The sequence below is a fragment of the Lissotriton helveticus genome, chromosome 9, assembly GCF_964261635.1.
Source record: "Lissotriton helveticus chromosome 9, aLisHel1.1, whole genome shotgun sequence".
Taxonomy (NCBI): domain Eukaryota; kingdom Metazoa; phylum Chordata; class Amphibia; order Caudata; family Salamandridae; genus Lissotriton; species Lissotriton helveticus.
Window position 1 is genome coordinate 606,264,803 of NC_136070.1, and position 23,641 is coordinate 606,288,443.

The 23,641-nt window shown below is 43.5% G+C and overlaps 1 protein-coding gene across 5 annotated transcripts in view; it reads right to left on the reverse strand.

Moving 5' to 3' along the window:
* The window catches only part of LTBP4 (latent transforming growth factor beta binding protein 4), a 1,311,633-nt gene that overhangs the window by 253,367 nt on the left and 1,034,625 nt on the right, over window positions 1-23,641 (reverse strand). For all 5 annotated transcript variants that reach the window (XM_078660636.1, XM_078660634.1, XM_078660635.1 and 2 more), the window contains one exon: window positions 8,145-8,309. In XM_078660636.1, coding sequence (XP_078516762.1) covers window positions 8,145-8,309 — 165 coding nt within the window. The remainder of the gene's footprint in view (window positions 1-8,144; window positions 8,310-23,641) is intronic.

Genomic DNA, 23,641 nt, shown 5'->3' on the forward strand with positions numbered 1-23,641 from the left:
AACTGCGATATTTATCTAGAAGACACTGGAGCTGCAAGGGGGTTCTTGCCATGATCACAGCGTCGTCGGCATATAGTAATGTCGGTATTGGGCGTCGGCCAATGGTAGGCAGGTCCTGACTCCAGCTTAGCTGCTTCCAGCCCGTTGGTGTATAAATTAAATAAGAAGGGAGCCAGAACACAGCCTTGTCTGACCCCCTTCACCACTCCGAAAGATTTGGTAAGTTCCCCCCTGAGTCCAAACCTTACTCTTGCTGATGCGTCCGAGTACAGTTCTCGGAGGAAACTTACCAAGGGTGGATCTACGCCCATTGCGAAGAGGATCGACCACAGTTTCTTATGACTAACGCAGTCAAAGGCCGCAGTCAGGTCAACATAGGCCATATCTAGATACCCCCCTTTGGCTCGCACATATTTCCCCATCAAAAGGGAGAGGTTAAGGGCTTGCCCCACAGTTCCTAGACCCTCTCAGAACCCGTACTGTAAGTCAAAGATTATATTATTGTCATTGGCCAATCCTGGAGACGTTCTAAAACGATACGGCCAGCGACCTTACCAAGGGAGTCTAAAAGGGATATAGGTCTGTAGCATGTTGGACTGTTTCGATCACCCTTTTTGAAGATGGGTACCAAGATTGAGGTAGACCATGATTTAACTAAGCCTGCAGTGATGGCAGCTTCGAGAACTCTAGTAAGGATGGGGGACCATAAGTCCAAATTGCGTTTAAAAAGATCCACCGGGACCCCATCGGGGCCTGGTGCTTTCCCACCTTTGGAGGCCATCAGGGCGTAAGTCACCTGTGAATGTGTAAATGTTAATAGGATCGGGTAGACTTGCCGATCGGGGAAAGATTCCCACCCGTCATTGTCAACTTGCTCAGAATTTACATGTGAGGGTGGGCTGAATATTTGGGAAAAATGGTTAACCCAAGTTTTAGCATCCACTGCTACTTCTATCTTGGGGGCTACATTCGTGTCTGAGAGAAAGGGGGATTTGACCACTCTCCAGAAAGTCGCACTGTCATTCATTGTGCAGCTCATATGAAGTTGGTCCCATAATCCGTTTTTAGTTCAATTTTGCGCCTTTTTAAGGCTGCATTATAGGCCTTTCTAAGCATAATAATTTCTTCTTTCTCCCGTTTAGGCTTATGGAGTGCAGTTTTTAGTCTAAAATGAGCTTTCGTGCACTCCGTATTAAACCACCCTTTTTTGCAGGTCCCTTTTTTATTTAGTTTGTGAAATAACTCTTCTTGTACGATTCTAGTGATGTTTATATAGCTAGACAGTATTTTTTCATGGGGAGAGTCAGGGTTAAGACATATTTCAATTAGGGGCAATGCTCGTTTGACCACTTTCGCTGTAATTAAGGCTGGGTCAGTTTTTGCCCATTTTATGGAAAAACCATTTAATCTATCTAAAGTCAAAGTTTGTTGTTTCAGAAGACTCAATGGATTGGGCTTCTCTAAAACGGTTGCCATAAGGAGTGAGAAGCTATTGGGGAAATGATCGCTAATTGCCTTTTTGATTGTGGAAAACGTATGCGTAATGGGTCCCATAGCTTAAGAGGCAAGTATAAAATCGATTGTACTGGAAAGCCCCCTTCTGTTGAATGTGGGGGGGAAATGGGACTAAAGAGGTTACCAGTTCATTGGCAAAGCCCAACTCCAGGGCAAACAGTATCTCATTCATGCGGTTACCAATGTTGGTATGAGAAAAATGTGTTAAATTATTCTCACACTCGTCCTGGATTCTGCACTTTTTGCTATTATTATCTTTGCAAAGTTGTATATTAAAATCTCCACCCCAGATCAAATTAAACATGTTGTTTAAATACTTGTTCCGCAATTAAAGAAGAAATATTATTTAAAACAACAATTAAATCAGCTGAATTGAGATTATTATAAAAATTTACCAAGAAGTAAGTGGACGTCTTACTTACAGTTAGCTTAAGAATTTGATAGTTACTATCTAACCTCAACGCGACTATGTCCTTGAATGCGATATTATTTGAGATATACGTTATTAGACCCCCGTTCGGCCTTCCCGAGACAGAATGCAGGGCATTCAAAAAGTAGGTCTTATAGCCCTCAAGGTGAATTGGGGAGCAAGACCCCAGGTCTCTTGAAGGCATACAATGTTATGTTTCCCCACCAATTCTAGCCAGGAATCAATTGTCAGTCTGGAACGAAGCCCCGCTACGTTCCAAAATACAATATCGAGTTGTAAGGCTTTAAATTTGGGCTGATCAGTCGGTGCATGGGGGGTTAACTCTGGGTTTGCTATAGGTGTTATCAGCTCTGCTTCATTCTCTGCCCCACTTGAATGGAACCCCACCACGTCTGGGGCTTTAGTTGGCGCCAGAGGTAGCGGTTTAAGTCTAGAAGGTTAGCTACAATAGGACCACCATAAGAGTTATCTGATGTGTGCATTACAGATTGACTCGGACTCGGGTTAGTATCAGCAGGCAATGGTCCCCCAGTTGGGATGTCCATAGTTTTCAGTCATTCATTGTCATCCAAGCCTGAGAGGACATTGAATCTATTGTGAGTAGGGATGGACTGTGATTGAATTTGGTGGCTATGTGAGTTTCTCCAATTGGGGGGACTCGTAGTTTCTTCGAGGAGGATAAAAGTACCCTAACGGTACAATATTAATCCCAACAGGTTTGATTAAGTGATTTGCGCCTTTCCTCAAGATTTCATTTACTAACAGTGGTGAGGCAAAAGTCATAACAATGCAGTCTCCTGTTAACATTTTTCCCTTGGGCCCACCCAATGAACTCGTCTAACCATCTTAAATTCGTGAAAGAACTGTCTATTCAAGCCCACCCTGGTACTCAACCAATGTAGCGATTTGTTTTTGAGCGATGACCATGATTCCTCTTCCCCGGTGTTTTTTTTTGGTACATTACCCAATACAATTATGTAGGGAGTGGCTTCCGGGGGGAGATCTAAGTGAGAATCAATGGCAGGTGGATTTCTAGAAAAAAGTGTGTTTGGATGGACTTGTTGGTGTGCGTTGGGGAGAGATGTTACTTGCGCCTGAGATGTATTAACCAAAGGACTTATGGGTCTTCTGTTACAGTCAGATGCCGAAATGGTGAGCAAGTGGTGAGCCCGTTTATCTTTATTTGCGATATGTCCGTTATCATTGGAGGCTCTGTTATCTATCGCGTTGGATACCCCCCAGTTTGCAGTAGCCAAAGTTGGTGAAAAGTGTGGATTCCCTACAAGGATATTAGTGTGCGTGCTGGTTTTATCGCAGCTTTTCAAGTTTTGGGTTGCTGGTGCTGGTTGATTTAACTTAGTACTAAGGAGGTCCTCTATGTTAGCCATTCTGGATGAGAGGTGGTCCAGCCTGACCCTCACATAGAGACTCCTACCGCCCCAGTTAAATAGGTCAATAGGGTTTGCTGAGAGTCAGCAGTCAACTTATTGCCCCTAGAGGGTTTGGGGCAAGTGAATTTCCCTTTTTCCCATGATGGAGACTGAAAATTATCCTACCTCCTGACAGATACAAAGATTGCTGGGTTCCACAGAGCACTTTTTGCTGGGAGCAGATTATATGTTCAGAAAACAAAAGCCGGCCACAGACGGTCACAGACGGGCAAGGACGGGCCCGCCCTTGGCCCAGGTGAGCCCACGCGCGTCCCCCGCCGTGGGAGCCCGCGCTCGATTTTCAAGCCCCTGGGGGCGGGAGACCTGCTGCACACCTCTCGCGTGACCGCGCTGCCCTCTGGGAATCGAAGTCCAGGGCAACGCGCGGTCCGCAGGATGGAAGGTGCGCCGAAGCGAAGGCACGTAGCAGTCCCCACAGCAGTCACAAGCCCCCCGCAACAAGGGAGAAACAGAGGGAAGTCCAACGAGGGCGAAATCAGGTGAGCCACCAGGCGAGGAGGTAGAGTTCCAAAGAGAGCGTCCCGCGCTCGATTTTCAAGCCCCGGGGGCGTGAGACCTGCTGCATGCCTCTTGCGAGACCGCGCTGTCCTCTGGGAATCGAAGTCCAGGGCAACGCGCGGTCCGCGGGATGGAAGGTGCACCGAGGCCGAAGGCACGCAGCAGTCCCCACAGCAGTAACAAGCCCCCCGCAACAAGGGAGAAACAGAGGGAAGTCCAACGAGGGCGAAATCAGGTGAGCCACCAGGCGAGGAGGTAGAGTTCCAAAGAGAGCGTCAAGTTCATATTTCCCCAAAAAATTATTTGCTGTTTCATAGAAAGCAGTAACTAATATAATAAAGAATAGGAAGAAATATCAAAGAGTCTTACTCCAACAGCGTATAAGCACAGTATGTAGCAACAGCCTCCAAGTCATTTCAGCCATCCAATTCAATAGTGGGAATGAACATACATGTTCCTCAACGACTGGAGCCTTTATCACCATCGGAGGAAAACTCGGGTCATCTTCAATGTAACTGCGTGCCAAGAAGTCATGCGCCGCTGCCAAGACATTCCAACGTCCCATTATTCCATGTATCACTGCTAAGGCCATAATCCCGCCGCCAGAAAAGAGCAAGTCATGAACCACTAAGGGGCTCATCAGCTGGTCATAATCCGCGTTGGGAGACACCGTACTGCAGAGACACAAATCCAGGGACAAGTCGAAATCGCAGCTCAGGCAATGGAAGACAGGTTGAACACAGGTGAAAAAGGAAAATCGAAACGATAATCCATAAACTGCACTCAATGTAGCCAGAGGCAGTGCTCCGTAATAAGTAAGCATTCGGTTGCGCACCAGCAACAACCGAGAAATATTGTCGTGTGCTGCAGGATGTGCATCCATATTTAAGGAACCAAATTAATAGAAGCACACCGGCAACTAATGCGAGTATTAAGGGGAATCCACCAACGATGATGGAAAAAATCAAATGGAAAAATGCAGACAAGACACCAAATATAGTTTGAAAAGAAGCCTCAATGCCACTGCTTATAACTTTAAAAAAGTAAAGTAACTCCGTAGTCAAGGACGCATTAAAGATAGTCTAAATTAACTCCCCAAAATACAAGGACAGGTCAGTATTTAATAATGCATGTACTTCAGTGTGGGTATTTGCCACGTGAAGGACAAATGTTTCTCTACCAGATGTAAGAGCGACCTCTTTTTGAGACAATAGCGCTCTTATACGGCTCATTTGGTTGACTCTGCTTTCAAGGTCGGAATCAACGGCCAGATAGAACCATCCAGCTTCCCATGCAGAGGAGTAAACACAACTTTTTTATAGCAAATAACCGATGCCTGCTAACATTGCACAACAATCTGCCTTATTTCAAATTAAATAACTCACGTTTCCAGTAAACGGAACGTTGGTATGATAGCAGGTGTCGGAGTGCCTTTCAAAACTCAGGCCAAATTAGGCGCATCTTGTTTACAAGAGCCATGAAATAGTATGTGTCTACAAATTAAGGAGTGATCTGGTGCTATTGTGCAATACTCGCCATTCAGATAGACTTCTTTTCCCATCCTCATGCACCTATATGTAAATGATAATAACCAACCTTCATGGAGATAAGCGCTGCCTAAAGATCCATATCTGCCTATAGCATACTATTTCATGTAAACCTCAAACTTAAACAGGCTAAAAAATAACGTTATGATACTGTGGATAAGCCAAATATGGAGCGACACGTGAAGAACTTACACCCCAACAACTTTGCTCGAGCTGCAACACATAGGTTGAAGGACAACCCACCTGCTACTGCACCAAACACATCAACTGCTGCAGCAGCATTTTCAGCAAGCACTCCACACCCACAAATTAATCCTGATTTTGGTGAAGTTTAAATTCTATGCATTTATTGCTATAAACTTTTGTGTTATGGGAAACAATCTATTGACCTGATAAAACGCAGGCAGCAAGAACATCGCTGTCCTCGACATTAGTTTTTTTTTTCATTCTTTTGTTCCTCTTGGACACTTCCAAGCCCCCCATTATAGAAAAAAATTGCCCCCGGGAGCTAATTAAGAATAAAACGGACTTCTAGTTTTTATTTTCCTTTTCCTCCGCGTACGAGTACAATACGCGTACCACACGGTTTTTACTTCTTAAAAAAAATTAATTTTTGTGCCTAAACATCCACGTGGGACCCCCTGAGCAGGCCTAGAGGATCAACATGTTTCTACCCTATCCCCTTACTTATTTTTCAACTTTCATTTACTGTTTTCTTGTGACTCGGTGCTACCGAGGCACAAGATGGCTGCCAACACTTCCTGGTTTGGAGTGTTGACAGACAGTTGACATCCAATCAGCATGCAGCTTGTGCTCGTAATTTTACAGATTTTGGTACGCGTTCTGTACTTCATCTCTAGATATCGCTTTGATTTTACTTTTGATTTTCTCAGGAACTACTGAACGGATTTTCAGCATTTAACAAAAAGCACAATCTGCGAACCTAACTCTACCTCTCTGCCATATTTGGTGTAATTCGTTCAGCCGTTCGGGCTGTAGCCCTGGCTAAAGGTCCCTATGGGAAATTGCATGGGGAAAACACGTTTTGGGACCCCCCCTTTTTTCTCGGCACCCACTTGACGAATCACCCCCAAACTTTCACAGAAGGAGCGGAGCCAAGCAAGCCATTTTCTTGGAGAAATTTGCGAAGAATCGTCCACCAGCGCCAAAGTTATTCCAAATAGAATGGTGTGGATTTCCTATGGAAACTAGGTCCTAACTATAACTACCTACTGGCGACCGCCAGTAGGTAATATATATGTATATATATATATAATTCTACAAACTGCACAAACCGTGCATATCCCTCACGGACTGCATCTAATATTTCCTGGTCTAGTTGATGCCTGTCCTAGATGCAAGGCCTCCCCGGCAGATATATTTCACATGTTCTGGACGTGTTGGCGAGTGATGCTAGCTGACATTGTGATGGCAACAGAGAGCTCCCTGATGCCTCCACAGAGGCAAGTAGCCTATTAGGGCTTTTTCACAAACCCAAAAACAAAAAAAGACTCCACCAAATTCATTGACTTAGCTCTAATACTAGCCTAATAGGTGATTGTGATGAGATGGAAGTTTCTCGTTTCCCTCACGGTCACACACTGGAGTGGAGACTCGGTCATGAGTAGGACAGAGGCAGAAAGTGTGGCTTTACAGAGGGAAGGAAAGAGAGGCTTGTGTAAACATCCCTTAGCAATATACTGGGATTCAATACTCTATGACTTCACTAAGCACCCAAAAGATGATAATAGGCCACACTGAAGGCACATCATCCCAACATTGACATTTCTACTGATTTACACCAAAACTTGGGTGTCCTCCTGCCTCCCCCGTACCCCACGGGCTTTGTTAAGAGCCATCTCATGCCCCCCACACCATACAATTGTATATTGTCTCTGAGGTGCCGTCTAGTGGCCTTTAAATATATAGTCTACTGCCCTATGGATCACACCCACTCTTCATCCTTTGTTTCGAGGTGTCATCCTGGGGGGAGTGTAATTCCTAGATTAGTGCTGCAACCTCTTTTTCCTCTTTAGTTTTTGATCCTGCCCCACCTGGCTGTTGGGATTTGTCCTTAATTCAATGACTAATCCTGATACAGCCTTTAATATCATTTTTGATTGACAACTGTAACTACATATTAGTACTTGATACTATAATGATGTATTTTTGTATGTTCTATATGTTTAGGATGAATACAAAAAACAACATACGCGTCTGCGAAAGAGGTATCTGTGACACTCTCTACCTCTTGCAAGAGATCATTGTAAGAGACAACCAAACCGTTTTGGTGTATTTTTTGATTAACTGATAGACTCTGGGTGCGAAACAAAATGGTTTGCATTAGAGCTGTTTGGTGAAGGGTTTCTGCCTATATAACACCCAATATTTTAGTTGTTTAGCTAACCAGTTGTTGGTCTCTACTGTGCATTAGGGAGGCATAGTAGCTGATGCTGCAAAAGCCCTGCTTTACACACCATGTCTCTAGGGTACAGCCTTTTCTTCTTTTCCTCTTTTTTCAGGAATTGCGCTTCAGCACAGATATACCCCTGCGGAGGTGATTCACTGCGCTATATTAAGTTTCCATAACATAACACGTGGGAGTTATTGAGGACTCCCACATTCGCTCCTACACTCTATCTATAGGTGGTGGAGGACACAGCAACAACCTATCACAACAACAGAAAGATGATTTCCCTTTACCTGATCCATGGGCCGGACACCGCTCACAGCCCTTGCCCCAGGCTTTCCCAACGCGGCTGCAGCAGCAGATCTGCTTAGTGATGTTCCTCAGGATGGGGAGAGAACATCCACCGTCCCGCAAGATCCTATAGCATGGACCTTTGGCTTCCGAGATCACGTGCTGGGCTGCAGAAGAAGAAGAAAGGATATTAAAACGGGACAGGCCATTTCTATGTGCTCTAGTGTCATTGGGCTTGGGGAACATACACAACTTTTATGGTGTACCAATCACAGCGTTGGCTCTCCATAGTAGAATGCCGGCAAATTGTTAGACTTTAGGGTCATGAAAAAATAACATTCTGAGTTTTTGTGGCCTTAAAGTAGCACCCATATCAAATGGGGTTTGCAACAATTCCTGAAGAGCATAGGTTTAACATGGGAACAAGCAGATACTATACATATAGTAACTTTCCAATTAGTGACTTCCTTCCTAAAGGTCAGAACCTGTTCACAATCTCTTAAAAATCACCTGCCTCAAGAACTTACAAGTCAATACACCTCCTGATTTTCCTTAGAAACGTATAATTACATAAAGATGGAAAGGTCTCATTTGTACTCACACACAACACAGGATAGATTTATGTTTCAAAAGTAGCAGCTCATACTAACAAGCAAAAGTTATTTCTTGGAAATAACTCTCTTAGTTTAGAAAATATTTTGGTCTGGATCAGCGGAAGGATATGGGCATTGAGGGAGCATATGAGAGAACTGGGCAGATACATCTTTCAGTAAATCAGATGCAGGCAAGGCTTCCAAAAGTCTGTGTATGTGGCTTAATCTGCACCAATGGTTGCAGGTGGTAAGCGCCAGCACTCATTTTTGAATTCCAGAACTTATTTTTCACCATCAGGGTGAGGTAAGGAGACAAGAAGTTTAGGGGATGGAACAAAGAGGAACATGGTGGAAGAAACACTAGTCAAACTTTGAATTCACAGCCGCAGCATTTGTCAGCACATCGGGCTACAAAAAAAAATGTTTGGGCCCCTGAGCTTATGTTTTTTATGCAATTAAACAGTGCCTTTGCAGACGTCCACTGAACATAGCATTCAAAGCTATGAAGCTGCAAATACGGATATTAAAAATCAATTGGATTAAAATGTGTCTGGAAGAGATTTGGATATGGTTTTGTACATGCAACAAAATGGATGTGAGAGAAATAAATTCTGGGCCTGATTCCAAAAGTTTATTCCATGTGGCAGGCACAAGTTTGGCGAAGGATCTGCCTCCTGCTCTGACCCGCAGAATTTTGGGAACTTATGCCAAACACTCATAGGAGGAGCGTACATTTCTGGAAGGGACATATTTGTGAATCCTCTCTCCTAGGCATCTGGCTCCTAAAGCATGCAAAGCTTTGTGGACAAGGACCGTAGACTTAAAAAGGATCCTTTTTTATGGAAAACCAGAGAAGAGCTGTCAGATGAGAGGACATATGTGTTCTCGGGGAGAGATTGAGGAGAATTTGTGCGGCTGAGTCATGTGTGACACATTCATTTTTTTATCCTACACCTGTCAATTGGAGGATACCTATCAAGGAGACTGGCTTTTTCTATCCACATTGCCCCAGTCCTCTCATGTCATCACCCCTCCCCGCGTCTGCATTTTAAATCACAATTCCCTACTTTTTGGCACTTACACCTCTTATTGAAGGCGTCCCTCATTCTCAGGCAGTTAGTCCTCCTTTTACTGACCACTCTTAAACCTAATGTGAAGCCTGGAACAATCTAGGTCCTCCACGAAACCAGGCATAGTTAGAGCAATATGGCCATGTGGTGGTCCGCCAAATGGACATGCCCCATCCCACAGCTGTACTTCAGATATCGCAACTCATGCACACCACTTCACTACATCAGATCCACTTCCATCATTTCTCAGTCCAGAAGAGCGTGCCATTAAATTGTGACAAGCCTCTGCTTGGTCTACCAGTCTAGTATGCAGGGCCGGCTTTAGGCATGTGCAAGCTGTGCACCTGCACAGGGCCACCAAACCCCAGGGGCCACCACGCCAATATATATCCTTAATATATTAATCCTCTGAGGATGGATACATATTTGCGTGGTGGCCCCTGGCAGGGATTTGGCGGCCTCCGGCTCTGTTCCACTTCTAAACACCCTGACCCCCTCCCCTCTTTACTGGCCTGCGTGCTCCGCCCCGCCCGGACCCCCTCTTCCGGGCCCCCTACTTACGCTCCCTGCCCAGGGCCACCATGAGCCTAGAGCCGGCCCTGCAGTATGGGTCACCAATATTAATTCCATTCTCAGAAAGAAAGTGTTGTGTCCTAGCCGCCCAGGTATGTCCATTTCTTTTTGACTAGGTTACACGACAAGACAATGGGCCACTTGAATCAAACAATTTTGCATTCACAAATGGAGCGAATCAGTAATTTCGTCCGTTTGCGAATACAAAATAGACTTTCAAGATGTATGAAAGGCTTTGTAGTCGCAATTGTAGGTATCGCAAAACTCGTGATTACTTAGAATTGCAACTACAAATAGGGAATCACAATTTGTGATTACCTTAGCACATGTACCAAGCATTTTATGAATACAAACTGTGCATTTAACCCTTTCGTTGCGGCCGTCACGAGCACTACCGCTGTAGTGCTGCGCACGTCCGTTGGACGACGCTGCCCCGCCCACTCATCAGAACGCCCGCACCGCAGCAGAATTGCCACCGCAGTTAAGGTGTTAAGAAAAAGATATTACCATCAACTCCAAGTCGATGGTAACCATGTGCGAATTTTGAAAAATGCACAAAAATGTATTCTCCAAAGTGCCAAGTGGCGCACACATGCCCCTAGGCAATGTGTGAGCTTTACATGTGTATATTTCTTTTTTGGGAGCTTCAGGGAGCCTTAGTCTCCTGGACAACCTAGGCTTTGCATTACCTAATTTACTATTACCAATTAGGTAATTGCATATTGGCTAGCGCAAAACCGATAACACCTTTGGGCCTCTAGGCCCATAGGACGAATGGAATAGTATTACCAAATAGCAATTACCTATTTACCTAATCGCTATTTGGTAATATGAAGGAATTGCTAAATCTTTGACAATTACTTACATACATAGCATTTTGCGATTGCCAATTAGCGATTCTGTAGAAAATGTCTTTTTGATACATGCGGCCTAATGTTACAGCAACCTACGTAACCCTAAATTCTCCTATAGAGGCAATGCAAGACAAGCTTTATTCACTGGCAAGGAACCACTAATAACATAAGCTGTACAAAAGGGGGTGTGGTCAGTGAGCTCATTCATAGCATTCCTTCTCTGACTGGTCATCCAAAAAGGCGTTGCATAATGGGGTGAGAAAGGAGTAACCCGCTTAAGGGGCCATCGAGTGAATGATGTCACAATACATCTTAAACCCCATGCTGACATCACCAAACAAAGCAACATTCTAGAATGCCTATTGTTGATGATTTTGAGAGATGGAGAACTGGGTAAAGAGAACAGTTTGTTCTCTATACTGCATGGCCCCTTTAATATCAGATTTTAACAACTGAATTTTGTCAGGTAGCTGTGGAAATCTGTTATGACCCTGGGAATAATGGATGCTTGTATTCTTGCTCTTGCAGAAATATGTGAAGCATTTGGCCTTTGACAAGGTTTGACGTTCAGAAAGCTGTAAACTGGAGATCGTGACTCATAAAAGGCAATTGCATCTCAAGTTTACTGGTTGCCATAGCTTCGGGTCTCTGTGCCTGTAACTTAAGCAAAACAAAACTTTAATCCTACAATGGGGATAATTCTCGATTTGGATGGTGATGATACTTTATCTGAGAATTAAACCACCACCCTATAAAATATGAAGTAAAACTACGGAGAAATAAACAACAACCTCTGGAGGCATAACAAACAGAAAGGGGGCAAGTAAATATGCAGCATCAATAGTTTAATAAAGGAAAGGATGAAGGGAACACAAAAGGTAAGGATCAGGGAAATGCTGCATAGGGCTCCCCCTAAAAAGAAGTAAATGATAGTAATAATACAATACTTTATTTCCAAAAGTAAAATAAAAGATGGAGGGAGGGCAAGGGGTGTCTCCGGCATGGAGGTACCATTTCAAATCAGTGCATAGATGGACCGAACATCCGTGACAATGTTCCAACTGGTTACTGGTATGTCAAGAGACCTCACGACTGCATTGATTCCCCATTCCAAATGTAATTTTCACTTATGATGGTTTTTTTTTTTTTAATCCAGCAGTGTCGATTCAGCAGTCACTGATAGAACAATCTTGTAATGTGCTTTTATTCAATAAAATGAATACTGGTGTATAAAAAACGATATTTCACGTGGAACCATTCAATGTGCACACTATTTCATGGTTCCCTGTAAAGCATGGATTTCCTCATTATAATGAAAGCCCCCAAACCAAATCTGCAGTGGTTTACCGATGTCCGTCCAACCCATAAGCTACATCCTCCCCTCATGGGAAGGTGGATTTGTACACCCTTTGTACCATCTTTAAAATGAAAAGTGACACTCCATTATACATGGGCGCCTGCAACCAAGTTCAAAAACCTGTCTCTAATTTGCTTATTAAAGTCGAGTTGTGATATAGCTGACCAGCTATAATAATTTATTGCAGTTGAGTTGTGGCGTCATAACGCCTGTTGCCAGTACTCAAGGGGGAAGACAGGTTACAGAGCATCATTGAATCTGTAGTTTGAACCACGAGAACAAGAACTAGCTTTTCATTTTTATGATCTATTTTTCTAAAATGAATACTCACCAGAACGAAGGAGATTTTTTATGGCAAACTGTTTATTTATTGCATGCTATAGTTGATTACAAGAAAGAAAATCTCTCTCCATGGTACTAATCATTCTGAGATACCAGCTTTTTTTATCTGAATTACATTAAACTGATTCTAATTGTTTTTGCCACACATTACTGATTTATTTTTGGTGTGTTTAATTTTGAATTAAAAAGTCTGTTGTTATTCTTCATATGTTCAACTACACTATCTCTTCCATATGAAAGAGCAAGACCCAAGGATGCTGTATGTAGGAAGGGTGATGGTGTGACAATGAACCATAAGGAATAAAATACCCTCTGCTGTATGTTAAAAGGCTATTGCAAGGCACTTCAAAGTTTCATGACACTAAAAAAGAATTATCTGTTTGACCTTATTCCTCTATATGGTCACGGACCACTACGATGACTAGTAATTTCCATATAATGTATGACGGGTGTACTTTATCTCACATATATTAAAGAGGGACAAATGCTTCAAAGGAGGGGTCAAACCTGGCTGCTTACCTTAAACGGTTTAATGATTTTTTTAACTTGGGTGACGGAATCCTGAAATGGCATTCAGGGGTAGGCGGGCTGTTGGGCCCAGTCATGTGTAACCAACAGTAGTGAAGAGGAGGTGGTGAGTCCCTTGGCTCTATTTACATCTCCTGATCACCTACATTAGAATCCTGGGCTAGGTGCGCTCACCCGGGAGAGGACAGTTACCCAGGAAGCCATGACGCGTAGTATCTTTAAGAGCAGCGATGCTGAGGGGGGAATTAGCACTATTTGGAGTGGAGTGGATTGTGTCGTTGATGGACAGGACACTCTTCCTTGTGGTATAGGCCTAGGGCATGATCTCCCCCTCGTTGTGATGATGAATGATTTGATAAGGTGGAACCTGTGTGTGAGTTGCAGAAACAAATCGAATCAGTTCAGTGACAAGACCACAGAGAAGGTGCTTTCAATGCCGATTAAGGAGAATCAACTTAGGTGGAGAAAGTAAACTGTCACCGTAATGGTAAACATCATTTACAATGATGTTTACACATCGCAGGCCATTAGAACGTGGTCATTACAACAACCGCGTTGTTACATCGCATGCCATTACAACGCAAGCTGTTACAACGATTCGCTGTAGGGGGCAGAAGGTGTTAGATTTAGAATCCAACTCTGTCCCTACTGTTGCACAGACTGAAGTTGGAATAGTAAATGATACTATTCCAAAATCCAGCACCCCCGCCTACAGCAAGTCGTTGTATTGACTTGCGTTGTAATGGTCTACAATGTAACAACGCATTCATTGTGATGACTGCATTGTAATTAGGCATGCGTTCTAAATGCCTGGGTGTACATGACATATTCCACCCTAACAGCAATAAACTCATATCACTATGGAATGAACTACATTAAACATTAAAGATTCTGGAATTAAATGAGATGTATTACCTTATGATTGGAGTATTATGCTATGTATGGTTGGAATCACGTGGCTCTACTGCCCTTTGAGCATCTTTAAAACTATGGCGAAATATTTTGCTTAATTATTGTGTCCGGCAGGTTATTGCTGTTTAGTGTATGGTCAAATCACTTGGGAGCAGAGCTTCGCTCCCCATTTGAAATAAAAATGATTTGATGCTCAAACACATGTTGCAGAGTCCATGCACATGTATATCTGCCATAAATATCTTAATGAAAATATTTACCAAATCAGCAACACCATAAACATATTACACAGCTTCACAATTTTTTTTTAAAATGTGGTTTAAGGTCAGCCTGTGCCATGTATTTTAAGTGTACCAAATGACATTCAGATTATGTTTATTCTTACCGTTTGTGAAACCAAAGCTGAAACAACATGGCTGGCTCTCTCAGCAAGCCACAAAGCCATCATCCCTCTTCAAAAGTGATGCAATAAAAAGCTTTGCTGATACAAATGTGGGCGCTGAAAATGCAAAGCTGTCTTCTTCAGTTTGGTACGGATGTAATCCGAAATGCTAAAGAAGTAACACCTGGGATCGATTTTGAAAAACTGTACCTTTTGGGAAATTTGGTATATTATAAGGTTTTCTTGCAGATGCGAAATGTTACCATCTTACATTCTGTACAAGGATAAGGTTCCAGTTTTGAAATAATTTCACTATTATACATCGAGGTCCTCTCTCAGAGATGTTAGAAAGTGTGTTGTAATACCATAAATGCAAATTCAAATGCATTGTTAGATGGATTATCATCAAATCCCCCCAAATTTAGATATAAGTGAGAAATAAGATGCAGAAACAGTGTTGCACATTTAAATCAGCAAAATTAGCATCAGTTTTCTGCTGATTCTAACAAGCACTGCTCTCCAGGGCAGAAAAGTGATATTACAAAAGTTGCCATGCCTCAAAAACAAGTTATTTTGAATAGCAACAACGTATTATCTGTGCAGCAATGTTCCTATCGCATATTTACCATGACTTCTGACTCTTTTCAACTCTCTCTAAATGAGGACCCATGTAGGTAGTACTGGAAGATAAAGGCACGTGTAATGTGATTTCCTGATTTCATGCCGATTGCATAGTTTTTTTTGCCAAGATTGTACCCCAAAAGGTTTCAAAAGTAAGGCATGCTTTAAACTGTGCAACAGCTTCCCCTCCACCGTTGCCTGTTATCATGGTGGTTTTCAATGCGAGTAATGATTAGGAAATTAGGACCTGATTACGGAACTGGGTGTCTGGGTACCGCTGTTGCTTTTTTGGCTGTCTGGCCGCCCACATACCTGGCGGTTCGACCACTGGATTGCAATGTGGGTGGAGAGACCCCCTCCAGACCGCCGCCATCGCTAAGATCCGAGTTCCCGTGGCGGTGGGGTACGCGGCGGACAATGGTGGCAGTGCTGGCGTGGGCACCGCCGTGGAAATTATGACATGCCTTTCTGCTGACCTTTTAATGGTGAGGACACCAGGGTGAATAAGCCCATGTGGACTGTGGCTGGGGCCCATGTTGTGCCCCCTATACCTACATTATCGGTGGGCACACTGTTTGCCATGCACAACGTGGTGCATGGAAATAGCGCACCTGACTTGCAGGAGGTGCAGCAGTGCAGCTAGCATTGGGTTCAGGCACTCTCCTAAAGCTGAAGCATGCTGCTGCCGACACATCATGCTACGATGGACGGAATGCTGAATAAATCATACATTCATCCCCAGTCAAGAGATCTAGGTTAAATCCATTGTTCTTTTGCTCACCATGCCACCCCAGTTTGGACCCAGCCATATTCAAATTAGTCTTGACCCTGTGCCTCATGTGAACAGTCCAGTCTGTACTGCCAAGCCAGGTCCTCCCTGGACCGGAAACAGGCCTCCTGGGACAGGTTTCTGGGTATTACCCTTCATCAGCCAGGCTAGCTTGAATCCAGTGGCACAGTGAGCAAGGGACCAACGTCTGGGCATACTCATCCCTCTTAGGGTGAAAAGTGCTACGCAAACAAATGATGGACGGAATGCTGAATAAATCATACATTCACCCCCAGTCAAGATATCTAGGTTAAATCCATTGTTCTTTTGCTCAGCATGCCACCCCAGTTTGGACCCAGCCATATGCAAATCAGTCTTGACCCTGTGCCTCATGGGAACAGTCCAGACCAGACTGCCAAGCCAGGCCCTCCCTGGACCGTAAACAAGCATCCTGGGAGCGGTTTCTGGGTATTACTCTCCATCAGCCAGGCTAGCTTGAATCCAGTGGCACAGTGCGCAAGGGGCCCACGTCTGGGCATACTCATCCCAGCTCCATGGTGATGTCATAATGTGGCAGTCCGGAGGCCGCCAGCTTGGTGGTGTGTTGCAAACCACTCCCGTGGCGGGCTGGCAGTCCTCCCACCAAACTCATAATTCCGCCCTAAATTTGCATGCTATATTGTAAACAACTGAGCTGTCACATGGGAAAACCTGTCATCATTACTGACATGAACTGGGATTGAATAACTATCTGTTATGCCATTGTAAGAGGAAGAGCTATGCTCCTCCATGCGGGCATGTTGAGCTAGCCCAGCACGCTACACTTGTATTTCATGTCGTACCAGAATGGTCAGATCCATGCCAGGTTTTTTCACAACCATTCAGGTGATTGCTTCTAAGGCCCTTTTTACAAGTGCACAGCTATTGGTATCCTGGTTATCGCACCTGTTAAATCTGATTTCGCTGAGTCGGAATTTAACTGGTGCATTAAATACTTGCTAATTATGAGTTTTGGGGGAATAACATGTAGATTTTGCTGCTTACCGCACCAAAATCTGCATGCTCCAGTAAAAACAGAACATTTTTACTTAATAAATATTGGCAGGGTTGACCTGCTGATATTTATTAAAAAAACTCATTATTGCAATTTGTTTGGTAAGCGGGGCGTAACGAACATCCCAGCGTTGTAAAGGGGCCCCAGTCTTCACTATGTGAAGGGGGCCCCTACTGCTTAATTGGTGAAAAACAATGAAGTGGAGTGCCCAAAGTACTTCTTTGTAGTACAGTGCAGGTGGCATCACCCACAGCTCCTGCCACTGCTACCAAATACCAGTGTCAGCAGTACCTAACTGCTAGTTTTAGCAGTTTTTCAAAGGTATATTAGAATAGTAAATCCTTCACTAATGAATTCTACTATAAAATAGACACAAAGCACAACCATGTAGGTAATTAAAATGTGTGGTGTTTAGAAATATGTGCTGGTGCCAAGCCCTGGAAACACCGGCATAAATAAAGCCCCGTCATCTTGTCTGTGCAGAGCTGCATCTGTCTTGTTCTAAAGCAGATGCAGTGAGGAGCCTGCTCTAAGCTTACAACGTATCTTATTACTCTTCAAACAGAGCTCGCCAGGCGCCGGAAAAGATTATGGGGCATATTACCAACAACTAGCGATATTTCTCGCTAAATGGGCATAGCGAGTTTTTTTTTATCGCCAAGCATCGCTGGATATTATCGCAGAGATAACGTGCTATTAGCAACGTTTATCTCTAAAGCGATAAAATATCCGGCGATAGCGGCAAAATGCATAAATATCGCTGAGAATACAGCGATATTCAAGCATTAACGCCAATAGGGTCTTAGCCATAATATCCACGTCCCATTGGATATAATGGCTAAGAACTGGTCTAGCAGGCGTTAGCTTTTGGAGATATTCGCGCTTAGCGTGAATATTTCCATCACTACGCCTGCATTGATAATAGGCGATAGCGATGTTAGCGATTGTTTTTAGTCGCTAACAGGTTAGGTACGCCCACTTTGCATGTCATTAGCGATAAATATCGCTGACATGCAAAGCAGGCCCCAAACCGCTCGCTAACGCCTACAAGCTGTCGCTAACTGCTGTTAGCGACAGCTTGCTAATAGGGCGATAGAATTATTGCCGCTTAGCGGCTGAAAACGGCCGTTAAAGCCGCGATAATCTCTTATCGCCCTCCTTGATAATATGCCCCTGTGTGTGTGTGGCAGGAGGAGCACATCACGCATGGACCTGGGAAAATTGACAGGTCAGATCAGTTTTTTCTTCATATCTGCCCTGCGCCATCCTCTCTCTGTTTGTACTTGCTGGAGAGAAAATAGAAGGGAGAGGAAAGGGCAGGTCAAAAAGCAATAGACCGGCCACAGATAGGCATTAGGGAAGAGCAATGGTTTGAATTGTAGATTATTTCTGAGAGGCTGTGTTTCGATGGTGGTCTGGCTGCTTGTCAGGAGTTGTGGTGCTTTATAAGTGAATGACTGCTGCATCAGCTGACAGAGCAGTTCAGTATCAAGACAGTTTAGAGGAGGTGCTGAGAAGGCAGCGCGAGCACTTTCAGGACGTGCAATGCTTGCTGCTCGCCACTTCCAAGCTCAATTACTTTATCTATTTTTTTCCTCTTAAAACTAGAAGAACTTGCAAAAATGAACCAGTAGTGGACAGTTGAAATAAACACTTTTAAGGAAGATGAAGTGTTTTCCAGGATTAATTAAGGTAAGTGCTTCTGTTCTTATTCTCAAAACATACACATTTACTTGCCATTAAGTTAAAGTTTGTTGTCCGGACAAAGAGTCCCTCCTGGGGTGCAATGTCTTTTCCATTTTGTGGGGGATCCCAGGGCTCATGGACACAATGTTATAAATGTGCTTAGATTTACAGCTGTCCATTTGAGAGCAGCATTTGTGCTGGAGAAATGTGCATTGACCTGAGCTCCTTGGTAGACCTTGCGGAGACACCAAGCACACAAAGTGCCGGCCAGTGCATACTTGAACGTTGAGGTACAGATGCTGCAATTTGTATTTTTCAGATGACAATATGTTGTTAAAACCTGTGGAGCATATTAGCAAGAACCTCGGTAAAATCTTTGCCATTTTAGCGGCAAGAAACTGCCGCTAAAACGGCGATAATGGGCTTGCTAATATGCGTTATAGAATTCCAATAGAAGCCCAGGTTAGATGTTCTGCACATCTCACCTGGGCTTCTATTGGAATTCTATCGAGGTTCTTGCTAATATGCCCCTATGTTCGGTGTTATATTAGAATGCTGCCTATCCATGAGGTGATGCAGCCATTGAGTTATGTAACATATTACTCCGGTATGGCACTGTAACCTTATTTTATAGTTTCAGTCTCAAGTGCAAAGTGAGACCTCTACACATAAAGAAGGCTGAACTTTCAGACAGAAATAAAAGGGCGACAGTGGAAGATGAAATTAGAGCTGAGGGTGCATCAGTTAGAGCAGAAAAAGGGGAAGGGAAACATTTGATTGAAAAGTGAAACAATGTGAGGGGAAACAAATGTGAGAAGCTAGAGAAAAAATAAGGTGACAGAAGAAGCAGGGCGTAAGGGGTAAAGTATGAGAGAGGGAGAAAAAACAGAGAGTGAAACAGAGGGGGAGAAAGATAACGAGAAGGAGATAAAGGGAAAGCATGAGAGTAAGTGAGGCAGAGAGAGAAAGACGAAGAGTGAGAGAACTAAGAAATGAAGAAGACTTATGGAGAGAGAGAGAAAGTGAGAGAGAAGATACAGTGAGACCAAAAGGGAATTTTTGCGATCTGTTGTTCATGAATTCGAATCTCAACAAGGTCAATTCATAATTTGATCTTTTTGAGGTTGGTAAATTTGTACAGTAATACCTGAGAGACTGTGGAAAAGCAGAGCAAAGCACTATGTAAAAACATGTTATTGTAAGAGATGTCTTTGGTGAAGAGGGTTAGTAGAGAGGCCCGAAGACCAAAGGAGAGGGAAATAAGTAACAGAGAAAATATAAAACCACCAATCAGAGACACCCTGAAGCACCTCTACATGTGAATATATAAACAGAGGGGGGAAAAGTATTCTTTGTAGAGCACAAATGAGTGCATGTGAGAGGGAGGATTGGCTTAGGGCTATGGAAAATGTATTAATTTGCACAGAGGAAAAAATGCACTCTGGTGTACGAAAGAGTACAAGATCAAAAGACGAGAGAGCCCCAAAGAGAAAATATAATAGAGAGACTAAGAAACACAGAGAACCACATAAAAAATGAAAGCGACCCATAAGAGAAAACATCGCCCTTTGAAGATGAGGAAGAAAGGAAGATAAGTCACGAGAGAGAGCATATGAATTTTGAGTTTTGTAAGGATCGCTGAAAAACAAAACATTTTCTTTCTGTTGAACATCATCGACATATGTTGTGCAGAGAAAATAAAAGAAGCCAGAACACTGCAACTTATGTTTTTTGTTGCTTATGTTATGACAATGCAAATAAAAAAGCAATTTAAGAAAAGAAAAAAAGAAGCCAGAGATTGTAGATTATGTTGAGTAAAACCGTGTCAGAGAATAAACAAAGGGGGGGGGGAATGCGCAAAGAGAGAAAGGTACATTTAGACAACTTAGGAGAGAGTGAAAGAAATCCTTTGAAATAGATCAAGAGAGATGGGGCAAAGACAAGACTCTGAGGGACTAATAAAGATGGGACTTAGAGAGCTATAGTATGGGCCCCAGGTAGGCAGAATGGGTGAAAAAACAAGCCCAGAGAGAGGTGATAAAAAATTGCTGAAAAAAGAGAAATAAATAAAGAGCTCCATAAGATAGGGTATGAAATCCCAAATAGGAAAATGGGTGGATGAACCCCATAGAGACTGGGAACTCACAAAGAGAATGGAAAAGTGAAAGAGAGAGCCAGTGAAAGACAAAGACGGGAAAGGGAAGAAGGCTTCTGAAAATAATTAAGACTTTGTAAAAGAGAGAGAAAAAATGGGGATGGAGAAATCCACAGAAACAATGGATAAAGGAGACCCACAGGAAGACAATTAGATAAACGTAACACTGAGGCAGAGGAGAACAGTATTTATTTCCTTTACATGGGCTGGTTGTCAGTGTTCAGTGCATGATGATGTACTGGATTGAGAGCACAGGGTTTGAGGTTCTTTAGTTAAGTGTAAATAGCTCACACTGAACTGATCATGCAGTGCCATATACCCCAACAGTGCTACCTTCTCAGACTGCTCACTTGGGATCTAGGTTGATTCATTAAGGCTCATGGACAACTTCTGCATATTCCATAGTCAAAATACAACTCTGTGTCAGGGGTTAAACTTTCCAAGCTTATAACTCGTAATAAATTGACTATTTGACATTTAAGGCTAACATTTACTGTTGCACTACTCAAAGTGAATGTACTTTTGTAATCCTTGGTGCAATAAGAATATCTTGGTTTAAAAGATATATCAGTGTTTGGTGGCATCATTCATTCTTCTTGAAATAATGAGGTCCTGGCATGGCTTGTTTTAATTTGGGTAATTCTCTTTGTAAACAGTGCTTCGATTGACGTACACCACTTTGAACTTTACTTGTACTGATGAGATATTATTTTAACAATGTTAAGATGTAAATATTTGCAGAGCCCATGACCTTTTATGATTCAGATATTTTATTCATTTATCCGGTAACAAATACTCTCTCCTACATCCAAAGGCTGTTGAGGTAGAACAGTGGGCCATAAAAAGTGGGAGAACAGAAGGAAGAGGAGATAGGTGGCGGGGAAGGGCGGATACCCAGGGCGAATGGGGAAGGCAGCAAGTAAGGGATAATATATCAGGGGTTGTCTCCCAGGGAGTGCAGCCTCCCTCGCCAGATTTAGCTATGTCATAACATATTTGGTTCAGCATGCTGGGTATTATAATTCGTCATACCCACTGCAGTCAGTATTTTTCTTGCTTGTCAGACTTGGCCCTTTCTTCCTGTAAGCTGGCATACTCGTAAGTAAAGACGACAAGTGAGTTTCCAAAAGGTCTGTGCCAGGGATTGGATGCATAGGCCCGCATTTTGTCAAAGTGTGGCAACTTGTTCTTCAGGGAAGCAGTATGCTTTTCCATCCCAATAAAGTTCCACAGTTTATGTAGCCCGTCACGCACAGTGAGACGACAATATATCTGAACCCCATTTGGCGTTGATGACAGATGTAGCTCCACACAAAGCCCTTATTATTGGCTTCCCAGTAGAGGACATAGCTAGGAAGACCCAGAATATCAGTTGCAAAAATGTCATTGATATCTTTCAGCACTTCCTACCAGTAGCGTCTGAGTTTGGGATGGTGCCAGGGGAGATGAGTCAATGTGTCTGTGTGGCTGCAGTTAACAGCCATTAGGACTGTTGGGTTTCCATTTTGCCTTTTTGGCTGGGGTGTAGTGCCAATACTGTGTTATCTTAAGCACTGCTTATTTTCCCAAGGCACAGAATGAGGAGGTGTACATTCTGTGGAGGACGTCAATCCATTCCTTTGGGATGAAGTGGCTGTCCAGATAAGCTTCCCAGCACCTCTGGGCCAAGGATTTTCTGGCATCTGAATGTTTGTTAAGGAACCGGTATATGTTCGAAAGCAGACCCTTATCTTCTCTGGAGATCAGACATTTCTCAAATTCCATGATTTTCCGCTGGCATGGGATCGGGTCGTAGGAGGGGTGACCCAATGCTTGACAGTGGTGTAACACCAGTATTCCTGTGCCGGAATTCCATATTCAGACTGAAGCTGGGAAAAATAAATGAGGCCTGTGCAATCGAAGAGATCACCATTTCTTTTGCAATTACCCTCTTGCCAATTATGGAATTCGGCACTTGACAATGCTGGTGAGAACGCAGGATTGTCAATGATAGGTGTGAGAGGGGAAGGCTAAGTAGACAGGCCTTTGGTGACCATGACCCCATCCCATGTTTCAGCGGTTGCTCATACAACAGGTACGATGTAGACTCCTGTGGGGTTGGAAGATTTTAGTGAGCTATGGAACTTTCCAGATGTGGATCCCTGCTAAGGCTTGATCAATGGAGCACAAGTGTTTCTCCATCTGGGGCCTATTCCATTCCACCATGAACCACAGTTGGGAGGCAAGGTAGTATAAATGTAAGTAGGGGATGGCCAAGCCTCCCTCTTCCATGGCCCCCTTCTTCACCATGTGCAGTATGTGCAGTTTCTTGCTGTCCCAAACAAAAGTCCCAATCATGTGCTGTAATTTTCCTATTATGTGGGGGGTAATCATAGTAGAGAGGTCCACATTGTGTAGAGTATTTTGGGGATTAGGGTCATTTTCACAGCAGATATCCTGTCCTCCCATGAGAGGCCTCCTGATTTCAAAGATTGTAAGTCTGAGAGCTCAGTGGTTAGTAAATCAGTGTAGTTACCTTTCACTGCTTTCTCCAGAGAGGGATAGATTTTTAGTCCCAGGTAGGGAACCCAGTGGGTCGTCCAATGAATGGGGTAGAGGTGTCC